Source organism: Rhagoletis zephyria, unplaced genomic scaffold, assembly GCF_001687245.7.
Source record: "Rhagoletis zephyria isolate East Lansing unplaced genomic scaffold, Rhagoletis_zephyria_1.1 Rzeph_scaffold_09043, whole genome shotgun sequence".
Lineage (NCBI taxonomy): Eukaryota > Metazoa > Arthropoda > Insecta > Diptera > Tephritidae > Rhagoletis > Rhagoletis zephyria.
The window spans coordinates 8,240-25,233 of record NW_016166122.1 but is presented as its reverse complement, the minus strand read 5'-3'; the positions used below and the strand labels follow the sequence as shown (position 1 = coordinate 25,233).

The 16,994-nt window shown below is 35.7% G+C and overlaps 1 protein-coding gene across 1 annotated transcript; it reads right to left on the bottom strand.

Annotated features, from left to right (window-relative positions):
- Positions 1-8,890: 8,890 nt before the first annotated feature.
- Positions 8,891-12,042, bottom strand: LOC108375522 (lambda-crystallin-like). The gene is made up of 3 exons (XM_017631664.1): positions 11,868-12,042; positions 9,606-9,987; positions 8,891-9,547 (listed from the first exon to the last, which is right to left on the bottom strand). Exons 1-3 carry the CDS (start codon positions 11,996-11,998, stop codon positions 9,017-9,019), a joined length of 1,044 nt encoding a protein of 347 aa, XP_017487153.1. The 5' UTR covers positions 11,999-12,042; the 3' UTR covers positions 8,891-9,016.
- Between the last annotated feature and the right edge of the window lie 4,952 nt (positions 12,043-16,994).

Genomic DNA, 16,994 nt, shown 5'->3' with positions numbered 1-16,994 from the left:
GGTGCTCAATGAACTACGATTTCGCCATTTATGGGGCGAAAGTTTAATTGCGGTGTTGGCCTGTTGGTACAACATTGGTTCCAGTGGTTGTGCGATGTAGATCTACATCTCTTCCGTGAGTTCGTAGAGATATCTTCTGACGTACGCAGGAGGTGGTTTTGCTCCAGAATGTGCCTGTTCGGATATGGTAGCAGCAGTATAGGATTTTTTTCGGAGCATGAACATGTGCTCCTTTACGGCGAGCACTGAGACCGTTGCTGCCGGGAGTGTGGTGTTCTGACAAATCTGACAAGCGAGAAAGAGCGGCGAGTAAGCCATTAGCTTTCAAACACAAGTTATCAATGTCATTGCCTGACGACCGCATGAAACAATCGTAAACCGTAGCTGAAAAGCTTCGAGGTGTTGAAGTTAGACAGTAATGGAGAATGGGCACCCGTGGTTTAAATCTTCTAAGCTTCATCGCATGCTGGGTTGGTACTGGAACTTTATGGAGGCCGAGTTCAGCCTAAGCTGGTTGCAGGTGAAGTACATGAGTAGTAAGACTTCGGGGTCTTCACTACTAGAGAAAGGAGAATTTTCGGTACAGTACTTATTTTTTAGCTCTTGTACTTCGTACAGTCGAAGTACAGTCAAATGTACTTCTTTACAATATTTTGTACAGCAGGATCTGTAGTTCTCCGACCATCTGGACGATCGTCACATGGCATGGGCGATAAATTCGTTCAAATCATTAAAGTCGCCGAGACCGATGGCATCATATCTGTGAACTGCGTGAGGCCCGGGTACATCCCCAACCTAATAAGGCTTATCTACAGCTTAATGTGTGCCAATAGGGGCACTCCGCAAGGGGTGTTCTCCCTCCCCTGCTTTGAATTGCGGGTGTAAACGACTTTCTAAAGGAACTGGGAAAAGTTGGATGTCGGGTGATCACCTATGTAGATTATGTGGGACGATTTGGATACAATCTTTTTTTCTGCTTCAAGGTTAAATTTAGCAGGTAACTAGGTGGGCGATCAACGGCGGCCTCGCAGTAAATCCCAGCAAAACGGAACTGGTCTTGTTTACCAGGAAGAACAATATACCTATTTTGGCCTTCCTCGAGAGAGGTTGCTTTGACTTCGCTCTGGACACATAGATTACAGCGCCTCCGAAATGCTTCCCAGAAGGTCCTTCTCTACCTATATTCCCTCAGGAGAGGACTGGGTAGGGCGGGGTTACTAAGGCTTGCGGACTTCTGCAGTGTCTTTCAGGTGGAAAAATCTGCCATTAAGGAAGCGGTAGACTCACTGCTAAAGGGTGTGATGGTACGTTAGAAATCGGTAAAGAAATATCTGACTTTATCCATCGCGTCAAAGTACTTCTTCTAGTTTAGGTGCCGGGTCACAGTGACATCGCGGAAAACTGCGTGGCTGGTGACCTGGCGTTATCCCCACATAAGGAGCAACTAGGGAAGCCTCTGTCCTCCTGCGGCATACTCTTAGATGGCTGTGCCTAGTGTGAGCTCGATGAGCGCTAGACTAACACACATACTTCGTACTCCCGATAATGAAATTGCATACTTTACTAAATAACTAATAAAATGGACAAAAGAAAGGCATTTTAAAATACTTTTTGCAGCGCAAGCAAGGTCAACTAGTCTTGCCAGACCGGTTGCTGAGGGAAGTATGCGGAAACTCGTAAATTTTAAAATACTTTTTAAGGTCGATTTAAATTCTTTCCTCGATGCACTGAATGGTCTAGACACAATCTCGCTGGTAGCTTCCCTAATTTAATGAGCGGATGAAAATCAAAACTAATCTTTGTAGCCGTTTGATAAGAGATGCGAACTACCACTCCGTGAGGCCTAGTTTCCATCTGTGGTACGAGCGACATCTAAAAATTTAAAGTTTTTAAAGTACAACTTCTTTGTGCTCGGTGCTGCATACCCTAATGGCATGAATAAGCGACAGAAATAGAATAAGATTTAAATTGAGATTAATATTACTATTAACTAGGATTAAGATTAGGAGTAAGAATAGAATAAGATTAATATGATTAATTTTAAGACTAAGCCTAAGATTAAAATTAAGAATCATTTTAAGATTAAGATTAAGATTATAATTAAGAGTAAGATAAATGCTACGATGACGAGGTCTTATTTTTAGATTCCTATTAAAGATTCATCTGTTCTAAAGTATCCTACTATATGTAAAATGGTTAGTAATTAGGTATAAATTCCAACTCCGGACCTTATTTTGGTCAAAACGGTATTTTCCAATATTCCAATAAAATTAAGTATACGTAATAATACACACATATGTATGTCCACCTCAAATGGATATTAATTGCCCAACCCAATATGTCCTAAATTTTTTACACAACACTCATGAGCTACCATCTCAACCGCATCCATTTATAGAATTCCAACTCTTCTGTGGCAGAAATAACTTGAGCTCACTAACAGTAAAACAACTTTTCACATCCTACGGCTTCAAAGCCACGCTGCAATGCTCCAGAAGAACACACGTTCCAGCACAAAATCTAATCAAATTACAGTGTCAAATTTCCAACTTATTTATTGCACAACACAGCAAGGCGCGCACATTCACATTTGCAACGCCCACACGCAAAAAGTGTTTTATCTTCCACACTCACACCCAATTCGGGGCTATTTTATTTGCAACCGCTGCCACCCACAAGTAGTAGCTGTGAGCAATAGTAGCAGAAATGATAGAAGCATACGCAAAATTGCATAGTTAAATAGTAGCAAAAGTTGTGCCAACTCACCTATGCAGCAATTCACAAACACATGCATACATACATACATACCTAAACAACTCCTCATTGTGCCTTCACTCGCTCTCACGTGCGCTTTCTACTTTTCTAATCTGATTCACAGTCGTCACTGCGGGCAGACAGTTGTGCACAGGAAAAACTCCCGCCAATGTCACCAGCTAACCTCAAAGTACCGCAATAGCATTTCTATTTCTATGTACTTCTACGAGTATTTTCATTTTGCACTGCACAAATATTCTAGTCACGTGCTTTGCCACACGCCACAGCACGCAGTTGAAGGCGGCAAGAAGTAAGCAAGCGGACCGTTTGAAGTGGCAAGGGAAGGAGTGTCGTCGCTATAAGCAAATTTGTAGTTGGAAATGACAAGGCGCCCCTCCTGCCCCCTCCCCACACCCCTTTCAACTTGCTTTATCATCTATAGTTATGTTTTACTCGCAGTTACCTACAACGCAACTTTTCTGTACCAAGTGACTTTTTTTATATTCTTTATTTTTTTTTTTGCTAAGACAAAATTTAATTTTTGTTTAGTGTCAGTGGGGCGTGTCAGTGTGGCAATAAGCAGCAAACAGAAACCAAAAAAAGTGCAGTGCAAGCACAGCACAAATGGGCGCTGAATGTGTAGAAACAAATAAAAAAGTGGCCACATTGTACAGTCTCCAACGGTAATGATGTTAGAAAAATTTTTTGTAAGCGTCAGTTCAGTGTTGCCACTTTGACAAATAAATTAAGGAGAAAAAAGAACGAAACAAATGTTGATTAGATTTGCATTTTGCGTGTGGAACGTGCGAATTTTAGTAAGAAGGCATTTGCCTTTGCGGTTTTTTGTGGTGAATTATGTGACATTAGAATTCCACTTAGAATCAGTTGAAGCGAATAGTTTAAACTTTGCTGATAGGTGTAGGCTAGGCAGAAAAGTGTGCGTACAGGCTTCAGTTGGTGAAATACATAATTAAGAAATTTCGAGAGTAATTTAAAAAGTTAGTGACTTTTTACAAAAACAAAACTTTTCAGCACAGCATAGAAGGGTGTAAGTCTTTCAAAAGGCAATTGTCAACTATCTTGAAAGCTCTTCACTTTCTTTCGAAACCCAAAGAAAGAGTTGCTAACGAGGGGGTCTTAGCCTTATGCTGTTAGCAACAAGTTTTTTTTAATTAAACTAAAATTTATATTTCTCTCTCTAAAACAATAAAAAGTTATAAACAAAAGAAAATTAAAATAATATAAAGCCAAAGAAAAATAAACAAAAAAAAGTAAATAAAAAATATTTTAAATTTTTCTTTTGTTATTTATAGCTTTATAAAAATTATATTCAACAATCACCGGCCTCAAGCTCTATAAAATTGTTGAAAGAAATTTAAAAACTTTATTTTCTTCTTCAAAATAGAATATTTATAAATTAACTTATACAGAGAAAAAATAAATTAATAGCGAAGAAAATTGGTGCTGAAAAATTAAATTAAAAAAAAAAATTTGTTTTTCACAGAAAATCTAAAAATTAAACGAAAATTAAATTAAAAAAGGACAAGAATAAAATAAGATCTTTAAAATTACATTTAATATAAAATATAAAGTTTGCTCTTTAAAACAATAAAAAAGAAAAATTAAATAAATTTACTTAAGAAAAGATGAACTAATTAAATTAAACAAAAGAAGAAATAAACAAAATGAACAAAAGAAGAATAAACAAGTGAAAAAAAAAATAATAAAAAAATTTTTCTTGTTTAAAGAATGAAATCTAAAAACTAAAAAAAAAATAAATTAAAAACAGAAAAAAATTGATTTTTTGTAGAACAACAAAATCTGAGCATTAAAAAGAAATTAAATTGGGAGAAAAAAAGATTAAATGGAAAAAAATTAAAGGAAAATTGCATTAAACAAATAATGTGCGTCGGCTAAAATAAAAAAAAAAACAATAAAATCTTAAAATTAAAAGAAATTAAATTAACAAAATAAAAACCAATTAAATTAAATAGATTTCCGTCATCCCTTGTCAAGCTTGGTTTTCAGACAAACCGGTGATGACGGAAATTCATTCCAAAATAAATCATCTTACCTCCCTGTCGGAAAAGTCAACCAACACCAACACATTAATTAAAGAAAAAAGAACTAAAATAAGTTCCTAAAAATTAAATGAAATTTAAAAAATATTTTTTTCTAATATAAAAAATACAATCTAAAAATTAAAAGGAACTTAAACTAACCAACTTAATTAAAAAATAAAAAATAGAACAAGTTCCAAAAAATTTAGTGAAATAAAAAAAAATATTCTTTGTAAACAAAAAAAAAAAACGTTTAGACTTTTAGTCAAAAGAAAATGAAATTGAAAGAGAAAAAATCGAATTTAAAAAGAAAAAATACTCTAAATGAAAATAAAAAATATGTATACATATTTTTTTAAACAATAAAATTTTAAAATTAAAAGAAATTTGGATACAAAAAGAAAACTAATGTAAATGTTAATTTAATAATTTAGAAATTAAAGAAAGTGAAATTCACAAAAGAAAACAAATTAGATTAAACAAAAGAAATAAAAAATAAAACAAGTACCTAAAAATTAAATTAAAAACAAGGATTTTGTCTTAACAATTTAATCTATAAATTAAAGGAAAATTAAAATAACAGAGAAAGGAATTTATTTAAAAAGGAAAATAATTAAATTAATTCCTAAAAATTAAATTTAATATGAAAAGTATGCTTTGTAAAACAATATCAGATTAAAAAAGAAAATAAATTAATATGAAAAAATGCAGCTGCCCGAGGAAACGAACTCGGATCTCTCGAATACCACGTCAGTGCTCTGCTCACTCGGCGATTACGACTGTTGGAGCGACGAGAGCTAAATTATGTATGAGTGTTGAATGAGAGAGCTTTTTTTCTAAGATTTTTGTGCTATTTAGAATAACAAAGGTCTTTCGAAATATCTTGTCATCCAACTTTCATTTGTCTTACGAAAGTCTTAAAAACTTCTTACTATCTTAGTCCGAATTACCATGTTAGTTTAACGACATTAGGGTGGTACGTCAGGCCGATAGAACCTTAGATGTGGTGGGTAAGTACTAGAACGGGTTGTTTAAGGTCAATGAATTTTGTAACAAAAAATTTTTCTCCTCGGGAGCAGACCATCGATATATCATACCTTTAGATTCGACTGTAAATGTCGAGGATATGATAAAAAATGTAACAAGGCGATCCCTATGTTAGGCCAAAAAAAATATACAAAATTTTCTGGTACGATCTAACCATCTATCTAACATAACTGCACAAACAACTACAACTCACTGCACTCATATTTCGCTGAACATCATTTAATAACTTTTCTTTGTTAATCAGTAGCTTCACTTCAATGCATAATTTATAAGTATGTATGTATGTAACTAAATAACGTCAATGGCCTTTTGAAGAGTAATAAATATAGACACGTACGCTATCAAAGCACTGCCCATAACCCACCATATTGTCATAAGTAGTGCGCCCCACCCACATTGATTTCTTTATTTTTCGCGCTGAATGCATTATCGTATATTTCTATGCAAATGTGCTCGTGTAACGCAACAAATAAGGAGACGCTTCGCTTATCAATGTTCAGTAGCACTTATTAGTAAGTATCTATAGTACAAGCATAGTTACTTCAGTAAGTATAAAAATATCCAAGTGCACATACATACATACAAGCCTACATATGTATGTATCCATATTTGATTGTTGTAGACTGTTGGCCTTGCAGGCGTTGTAAACTTGTATGTTTTTCATTGTTTTCGCTTAACAAGTTCACAAGCTCAGTCTTTATGGCTTCAAGTTTACTCGCATGTAAATAATTTTTACCTTGAAGGCAAATCAATATTTTCCATCTATTTTTGGAAAGTTTGCAAACTATGTGTTTACTAGTGAAAGACAGGGGGGGGGGAGAAAATTTTATTTATTTTAGAGGCAGATATGCATATGAGGAAGATAAGGCAAGCAAGGCAGGAGGGTAAATATATGCATAGGCTAGTCTGCTGCATACACCGCCTGTGGCCTTTCTCGAGCAGATACAATCAAAGGTGTAAGAGGAAGAAGCTACTAAATACATACATACGTAACACAAGAACATCAATCCCTAACCGCAAAAACAGCGTAAGCGATATTCTTGAAGTAATTCAAATCTTTCATACCACGTATATAAAACTTTCATAATTTTACCTCTTGCAACTTTTTGGGGCATATTCATAGTCGAAATAAAATCGACTTTTAGGCTAGTTATAGCTTTTTGACATAATTTTTAATGGAAAATCTGTCAAAAAAGCTGCACCTAACATTAGATTCGACTTTGTTTCATCTACGAGTATGCCCCATTATTTTTAATAAATTGCTAATGGAGATCATTTTCCGTCAAAAACATTTTTTTCTCTTAAAATAAAAATCTAGTAATGAGGAATATATCAATATAACACACAAGCAACATTAGTAGATAACAATTATTACAAGGTTTAGCCTTTTATGCTTGTATACAAATTATCGCCGAATATTTATTTGTACCGGGAGCCACGAAAATGAATTTAACACAAATATCTTAGGGAAGCAACAAAATTTTGGCATATTAAAAAGGTCAAAATCTTACCAGAGATGTAATTTTTAAGCGCCTTTTAAAAGTAATATTTTATGAAAAACTTGTCAAAATGTTTATATAAAATTTTTAATAAAAGAAAAGGGGCAAAAATCGCATAATTTTGAAGAAACATTTCAAAATAAGCCTATTTCTAAAAAGTCGGTGTCAGGGGGCAGTGTCAGTTTGACACTTTAGTCGCACAACGGTAACATGCACAAGTAGAACTGATAAGCTTCGATTCCTGGGCCGAGCAACATCCAAAAATAGGTAAAGTTTTTTCTAACAGCGGTCGCCCTCGGCAGCAATATCCGACCTCCAAGTGCTTGTCTGCCTTGAAAAATTCTCTCGTAAAATCCATTTGTCGTTCGTAGGCGACGTAAAACTGTAGATCCTTTAGACTCAGGGATGTGCAGCGAACTTTTTTTGGTAGCTTGTAAGGTGGTGCGGTCTAATATACCCGTCGTCTGTNTGTAGGCGACGTAAAACTGTAGATCCTTTAGACTCAGGGATGTGCAGCGAACTTTTTTTTGGTAGCTTGTAAGGTGGTGCGGTCTAATATACCCGTCGTCTGTGGGTAAAAGATTGTCGTAAGCGTCATACGTGCGTGCGTAACATACGACAATATTATACCCAGGCGACGATACGTTTAATTCCTTTACGTATGTATATTTACGTATCAAGAATATCTCCAAGTACTTACATACTTATGCATACGCTGTAAGAGATACTACACCAAAAGTAATCAATAAAACTGAATTTATACTCACAGTAATGAGGTGGTTTATGCTGCTTGGAAGATTCTTATTGAGAAGCGATTTAATTTTCCAAGAGAGATTTGTTTGCCTTATACATACAAGCACACATATATAGGGGGACAATTTCCTTTCAGCTCCCATCAGTAAGAGCTCAGAGGAGTTTGTTGAGAAATAAGAAATGTCAGCGTTATGTTTGCAAAGGTAATATCACAATATACTAGGATACTCAACGGGAAATTAACAAATTTCTCCTAATGCATTTTGTAAAACTTTTTCAATATATTAGGCCCCTTTGATAGATTTCGAAGGATATTAATATGTTTTAGAATAATTTTAATAAAAAATATCGATAAATATATCGATAACTAAATTTATAAGTAGACAGATAACGATCTCGATAAATAATTCGTACCAGTAAAAACAATATTAAAACAATATTACTACATCCAATAGAAGAGGGATCGATAAATTCCTAGATCATAATTTCGATTAATAAAGCGATAATCAAATTAAAGCAAAAAAGTTATGAAATTGGGCACGTTTCTTTGAAAGCCATTAGAAGCCTCTAAATTCTTTCTCTGTAAATCCCTTAAGCTCTAGTATTTCGTAAAAAGGCCTTTGCAAGTTAACTATTCCTGCAGGGTCATGTCACGAGTACATTTATATGATTTTTTGCGTTGCGATTTACATAAAACAGCTCATCCTAATACATATGTAGTGCATATAAATCTGATTTCTACCTGCCACTTCTTCTTTGATAATCAGTTGGATGAGATATGTTGATGTAAGAAGCTTGGAAAGTACATACTCTTTATTATTAAGTATTATGCATAAAAAGTACATACTAACTTTATTTTTATTTATTTTTTATCCACTTCTCTCTTCGCTCTACATTCCTCACTCACTCCAATTGCTTCTTGAGTGCGCACAGCTCACGTAAAAATTTATCACGCTGCTCGCGACGTACCTTCAATTGCTCCCTGGGCACCATTTCCTCACATTCAGCGGCTATCTTCGACAAGGTCTCACCTGCTTCCATTTTCGGTGTCGGTCCATAAGTTTGACTTACTGCATAGACTTCATCACCGAAGCGCCCAAAGTAATCGGCTACGCCATCAGCATTCAAATGTGCGGTCTCGAGCGGTCCCAATAGCGCATAGCGTATACCCAAACCTTCAGTCATGACGCGATCCACATCGGCCACACTCACCACACCATCGGCAACCAAGCGCCACACTTCATTCAGTATGGCGTATTGTATGCGATTGGTGGCGAAACCTTCTATTTGACGCGTTAGAGTCACCGGTTTTTGGCCAATCTCAAGCATTAGGTCGCGCACGCGTGTCACTACCTGCGGTTTAGTCCAGGGTGCAGGCACAATTTCGACGAGCGGTATGTAGTAGGGTGGATTGAGTGGATGGGCCACAACGACCTGAAATTAACGAAACAATAAACACAAACTATTGCACAGTTCTCCAGTTCAAACTCACATTTTCACGATGCTGCGGCATATGCTCACTAAAGAGTGACGGCATATAAGTACTTGTCGAGCTTGCCATAATCGTTTGCGGTTCTACAATGCCAGCCAGTTGCGCATATAGTGAGCGCTTCATTTCTATACGTTCCGGTATGCATTCCTGCAGATAGATGGCGTTGCTTACCAGTTCGCGTATGTCTGTGGTGGCGCTAATGCATTCGAGTTGCTCAGCTGGACTGAGTTTACCACGAAGTGCGGACTTCAAATGAAGTGCGTGTAGTTCCTTCTCTATTTCTTCTAAGGCGGTGCTGGTTTGCTCGGGTAATATATCATACAGCATTACCTGATAGCCGACGGAAGCGAAAAGCATAGACCAGGCACGTCCGATGAGGCCACTGAAAAAAATGTCGTGTGATATAATTCTCTTTTTATAACTTTAATTTTTTCCAGATATTTTATAGAACTAAATGTTAATTTGTCTTGGGCTTTATATGAGGATTGGGGACCTCTCTAGAGTGAAGTTGAAGACACGAACCTCGGTACTGGTTCTGGGAAACCCCCATCAAAACCTAGAAAGTTCCCATTGCTTTAAAGGTCATAAAAGCACTACGAAGTAAACCTGATTTCCCAAAAATAATCCGCTTGTTTAAAGAGTTAAATTCCTATATGAGAGTACTCTTCTTATTCCAGCTGTTTGGATTTTAAGACTACTTTGCGGACTGAAATTCTCCTGATTTCATAACAAAAGGTGCACGCTTTGTGCATTATGGAAGTGAAACGTTCTTGGATTCACGACTTTGTATCGCCTTCGCCTCGTAGTCTTCATTTTCGTACTTGTCTTTGATTATCTTCGGATTCGTCCTCGTAATTGTCTTCATCTCCGGTTTCGGAATCTTCTTCATATTGACTTTCTTATTCGTCTTCGTCTTTGTATTCGTCTTCTTCGTCGCCTTAGTCTTCATCTTAATATTCGTCTTCGTATTTTTCTTCTTATTCACATAGCCTTCGTCTTGGTCATCGTATTCGTATTCACGTTTGTCTTTGTTTTCGCCTTCATCTCCGTCTTGACCTTTTCTTTGCCAAGCACTTCGCTCACAACGTTCATTCATTTCGACTTATGCTCTATGGTTAGTTGAGGCTCGATAACTACCACCAACTCCGTTTTCGTTGCGCATTGCTTCCGTAATACACACACATTCTAGACGTTGAACCTTAGCAAGCGACTTTCAGTCTGCAGCTGGGTTGCTCCTCATACGCGAAAGGGCTCTCATTGAATTAAAAGATAATATGGCAGTTTTGGAGGCCATAGACCTAACCCAACCCGTCTGAATAGAAGTCGATTAAACCGTTGTCTGGAGACAAATTCACTTACTGAACAGTCTATATATATATAGTATAGTTCTCATAGTTATGGTCCTTTTATTCCTCAAGAACACAAATATTCCGACAAAAAATAAGTAGTTCGTAGTGCACAGATGTGAGGGCTCTTCTCGGTAGGTCCAAGAAATGTGCTATTTTGACGGGTCGCAGCAAAGGAAAGAGGTGCTAGTTGAGTGATATTAAGGCTGCCTGTGACAAGGTGGTTACCGTCTCCTCATATGCGAGACGTACGGTTGGTACGTCAGTGTCAAGTCTGGATAAGTAGGAACTTAGTCTAACAATATCCTCGGAGCATGAAGTAGTAAAATTGTTGAGAGCATCTTTGTAAATATCGTTGATTGCCTGTCTGTACAGCGTAGGGTCCAGTAATTGTTGTATGTTGTCCTGCATTCTTCAATTCATAAGTAGAGATGCCCTCAGACGAGACTAGGATTTCGGCTTTTGAGAAATGCCTTGTCGCTTAGTTTATAGAATTTCTCACGGTTCATTCAAGACGTACCCAAACATCGACGCTTTTCCAAATGACAAAAAACTGTTTGCTTATGGAATTATTTGTAATTTCTGTCCTGAAGAGGACGAGACAGTGGAATACTTTTTTGCTTATGTCATCCTTTTCAAAAGAATGAAATATGAAGAATTTGTCAAAGACGTGTTGACAGACTTTCACCTGGTTAAAGGAAACGCGAAAATAATCAAAGTGTGCTCTGTCTTGTGTTAGTCACGACAAAGATATCTTATGTTGTATTCTTTCTTTTAAGCTTAGTAGGTAAGATGCTCGCTTAAAAAAATACATTGTGATAGCATTCAGCTCCCACGTAAAACCACCGACTTTTCTACGAAAAATGCTACTACTCCTCTCACGTGGAGGGGACTTCTCTCTGATGTGAGTACTTACCTACCAATTATTCCAATTTTTTCGTTTTTCATTTTAACTGTTGAAAAAATTTTATATTTTAGCCAGTTCTTCAGTTTCAAATTAATACCACAAGTTTTTAGTATGCAGGCTTTTGTTTCCGCAAAGCTCATTCCACCATACGGTTCAATGCTGTACTAAAATTGGTGCCTCGAGCGTAGTTGTCGTAACATAATTATTTTTAATATTTTATTTACTTTTAGTACATACATATGTTTTATCTCGTCATTTAAGGCGTCTCATTTTATTAATATTACTTTCATTAATTTGATCCCTACATATGCATGTTTTAAACGCATGTTATACTGCGTTTACACTTATCAAATTTTCTCGACATTCGTTGACATGAAATGTAAATAACATAAGGGAGCAAGCCATAACGAATTTACTGCAGGTTTCACCGGTAATTCGAACGAAAAATAATTTTACCCCTAATGTGAGTTTTCATAAAAAATGCGAATTAAAAAAAAACATTTTCACTTAAATTGCTTTCGTGAAATTGGATATTAGATACTCTTTTAAGAGCGATATTTAATTTTCTGTGGTAGATATTTTTAATTGAAATATTTTGTGGCACGTCAAAATTTGCCATTTCATATACTTCGAACGATTTTACGACCAAAAAAAAACTTAATTCATGCATTTCTAAGCATTCTTGTAAAAACTCGTATAACCAAATGATAGTTTACTCCGAAAAATTAAAAACAGAATATTTATGATATTTAAGTAAATTTATGGTTTGATTTCGCTTTTGATGCTTGAAATTTTTCCAATTTTTAAAAATTCCGAAAATTCAAAATCTTTAAAAAACAAATTTCGTCCAATTTTCAACTAGGTTGCTGAGTGCAAAATTGGAGAAGAAATAAATTTGGAATTATTTCCTCAGTAGATACATATATATGCACATAGTTAGCTCTTTTCCATGTATTTTGTAAACAATAGTTTCTGAAAGTTTTAACAAATTTGTAAATTGGGAATTCGGATTTTTGATGCAGATGAAAAATAACAAAATTCATTTACTCCGAAGAATTTGGAAACGAATTTCGAAAATCGGAAATAATTTTTTATCACTTCAAACTTTTTTCCTCTTAAAAATTCCTAATATTCGAATATCAAAACATTCTCGGTTTTTTCAATGATGTGCAATACAAAATGTGATGGGCCAATGTGAAAGTTCTACTGCACTGCGAGTTTGTAGTCGTATTCATACAAAAGATTCACAGTGTCACTTCACTATCCTCATCTTCATATCCTCATCTTTAATAAATACTACGTGCAAACATAGCATTAAACTAAAGCATCGACTTTGGCACAGCTGTCGCTGCAGCAATTAATCTTTTAATAAAATATTTATATATTCACTTTTTTTTCATTGAAAACCATTAATCGCTATGCGGTCCGCCAGTTCCTTACATTTTCTGCATTATCAATGCTTAAGCTTACTTTTTCTTATGCCCACACTTTCGTTCTCGCTCTATCTCATTGGTCACTAATCGCTTGACCACTAATCGCTAATTTATACATAATGCATTCATAAATTATTGCTTACTTGATACGCATGTATGTGTATATGTGTATGTAGAAATCATATAATTGCTAGTTAAGCTCAGTTTTCTTCTAATTTTAATAACATTATAATTTATGGTTATTTGCGTTCATATGCATACACACATATTAGGGTGGCGCTTAAAATGTCACCATCATGAGACACCACTTAACAGATAAAGATATCCACGAAAATGTCAAATGAAAAACAAAATTGGGAGTCGCCTCCAGTGTTTAAAAAAAAAATTAAATTTTTCTAAATCGCAAAAATTATACAAAAATTTGTCTTTGACTCGCTATAACTCAACATAAATTCATAAAAGTTGCAATAATACGTCAAAATTATCAAATTTCATTTTTTTTCGTGCATATTTTTATATTTTAAGTAAATACAACAAAATAAAGCCTTATACATAATTTAGATGTTGATATGTTAAGGACCACCCTAATGTGCATATGAAGTATTCTTCGTTTGTCTGTTTACTGTATTTTTTTGCGCTCACAATTATTGCTTACCATGCGATACACTTTAATTGAATTCAATTCAATTATCGCCGCCTTTCGCATGCGTATCACGTTCACTCGCTTGTCTCATTTATTTCTTAAAGTTCGTTGAGGTCAATTTTGTTAATTGTTATGTACACAAATTATAAATGTCAAAAGAAATAATAAACAATGTGATTTGTTGATAATGGCCAGTTAAGTTTTAATTATAAAATTATTTGTTTTTGATGACTTTCAAATACGAACGTGAATGAATATTTACATACATACATAGCGGTTAGAGGGATGCATAAATTCATTCAAACTCCTAGCCAAACAGAGTACATTAAATTTTAATATTCTACTTCACATAAAAAACACTCAGCGTTTTCAATTTTGTAGGTTACGAATATACATTTTGTTTTTAATTTTTTACCTTCAAATGGAAGAATGTGAATGAATGAATGAAAAACAATCAAATCATTCAAACTCATTTCGGTTATATTGTTGCCTCGACACATATATCAGAACAGGTATTCACTCAAATTCAAAAAAAAATAAAGCGAAAAACATTCATTCGTTTTGTATATGAATAATTCATAAGCCGTTTTGAATGAATTCATGCAGCCCCCTAATAGCTATTATCTACTGACATGAAATTGTTTATTTTTGTATGTTCATGGACGTGTATTGGTGCAGCTTCCTATGTGATGTTACATAACAAACATACAGTTAAAAAAGCCTCAAATCAAATCAATGTTCATGCGAAATTATAAAGAAATTTAAAGGAAAAAGCAGCTACTTAGTTAGGCATTTAGTTAATAAATTTGGTGTAACAGAATAGTGGGCATTGTAACCTAGCAGATCTTTAATATGCCTATAATAACTCTCTTACTCTGGCAGGTCAAACTACTATCGCATTCTCTATTAAACGCTAACATTACCTTTGTGAAAAGTTCCTAATAATAAGTTTCCTTCAAGGATGAATTTAGGTGTATCCGTCTTCGTCTGGCCAACGCCATAAAATCGCCCAGTATGTGTTGCACCTCCTTCTCGTCTTCAAAGCTGAGACGATATTCCTAATTGGGCTGTCTAAGGCCTCCGACCAAGAGCCCAGCGCTTATTATGTTCTGGGTGTAACTAAGCTCCACAAATGCAGGCGATAAGCATTTTAAAGCCAGTTTGTCGGCGATCTCGAGCTGGGCTCAGGAGTTTCAAAACACAACTTAATTACCTTAGAGGTGATAGAGCTATTGGAGAAGGCGCTATGGCAGCTTGGTTAAGATAACTACATACCCAACTTTTTAACTAAAACACGGTAGGTATTACAATAGAACGTTTAGTGGCAGGTCGTTAAAAACTCACACCTGTTTCGTCCTTCATCTTTGATCCCTCTGACTATCAATGTTCATACATTTATGCGATCAAGATGAGGAGATCCACGTTTCAGACCTTATGTCCAACCAAAAAGTATTCTATAGGCCTGCATGTATCGGATAGCTTTGCCAGAAGTTTTGTCTAGATAGTTCATTCCCACTTTAGTTGCAATTTCGACTGCTTCCACTTCGCCTACCGTCGACACTTCGACGACAGCAGTCACATTTTGCATACGGAAAGTAGGACAGGCATATTAACGCACCTTCCTATCTCAGCTTTCTTACTTGTCTTCCAGTGTACAGTACACCAGGGTTCTTGTAGTATGTCAGTGGTGCCCATTGCTTCTTTTGAAGTGAATGAAAACTATGATGCGCATTTGAAAGCCGCGAATTACTGCAGCATGGGCGAAAAGGATTAGATTCCTTTAGACCCTCCTTTGAGGGGACAAACCTCCGACATCGTAGCACCAGCCTGAATAGTTGTTTGGCTGCTACTATACTCCAATTGAATATCTTAGTCCAGTAGGCCAAAGGTCGTGTAGGACGTCAGCAGCTGGTTTAAGCTACACGTCATTTACTCGAAAGTTCTCGAGACTGGAAATATCTGTTGCGATCCAGCAGCCTGTTCAGCGACTTTGGTAGTAGGAAGGTGCAAGTCCGTACCGAATAAAGATATCAAAGGAGATTGGGAGCAGTCCACTGACTGCATTAACTGCCGTACAGACCTTCGCGGTGTAAGCTCGGTCCAGGATTATTATTTGTGAGCATCATAAGCCCAATCTGAATATACATACATATATATTTGATAAGAAAGTAAACTTATTTTTCCCCCTCAATTGGCGTAATCCCGATTCCACAGTAAGTCTGATTTAAGCTGATTGTTTACGGGTATAGAGAGTTTGCATAAAAGCGAATAAGCACCGCCAGTGGGTTTGAGTCCATCGGCTTCCGCTGTTCCATCTTGGATTGGAGCTAACAGCTTAATAAAAAGTTTGCGATTTTGCTGAAACTTTGCAGTTTTTCTTCACAGTTTCATTCTTGGATTTAGACGGGATTTGCTAAAATATAAGCCACAGCATGGAAAACATTGCAAATATTAACAAAAAAAGCATACGCTCAATTTTGTTAATAACAGTATGTACCAAATTTATTTTTAGAATACATATTCTACTTTTCATTTCCTGTTGTTTTAATTTTATTTCTTTAATCCCCTGCCATTACAAATATCCAGCAAATGGTCTTATTTGTCATTGCATACTTTCGTCTTATAAAAAAGCAAAATCTTTTCATTGCCTTTTCTTGTCATCATAAATAATGCAGTCTCCATCCGTCTGTGGCTGATGGCGATTCCGCCAGCTGACGACTAGCATTAATGAAATTAATTTTGCTTATTGTTGCACAAATTTTTTTGTGCCGCACCTCTAAACAGTTCTCCAACAAATCCTTCAATTTTTATGCGTTTTTTTGCTACTCCATTGTTGCTGTCTTGTTGGCAATTCATTTATTCACCAACTCATTCATTTATAAGTTTGTTGTTGTTTTTTTTTTGTGTTATTTTTCATTTTGTAATTTTTGTTTGCCGGAAACGGAAACGGCCAAATGAACTACGCAGTATCGCGTTTCCTTTAGGTTGCCACGCAGCGCATTGTTTTTCTAGCTGCTTTTTGATAGCTTTTCCTCACTTTTACATACACATAAGTCACCG

What these genes read in the sequence shown, in the direction of transcription:
- LOC108375522 (XM_017631664.1), bottom strand. Translation starts at nt 11,998, where the DNA reads ATGAGCTTTGCGGAAACAAAAGCCTGCATACTAAAAACTTGTGGTATT. An exon ending in AAAATTGGAATAATTGGTAG is followed by an intron (nt 9,988 to 11,867) that starts GTAAGTACTCAC and finishes CATTTTTTTCAG; the next exon opens with TGGCCTCATCGGACGTGCCT. An exon ending in TGCCGCAGCATCGTGAAAAT is followed by an intron (nt 9,548 to 9,605) that starts GTGAGTTTGAAC and finishes CGTTAATTTCAG; the next exon opens with GTCGTTGTGGCCCATCCACT.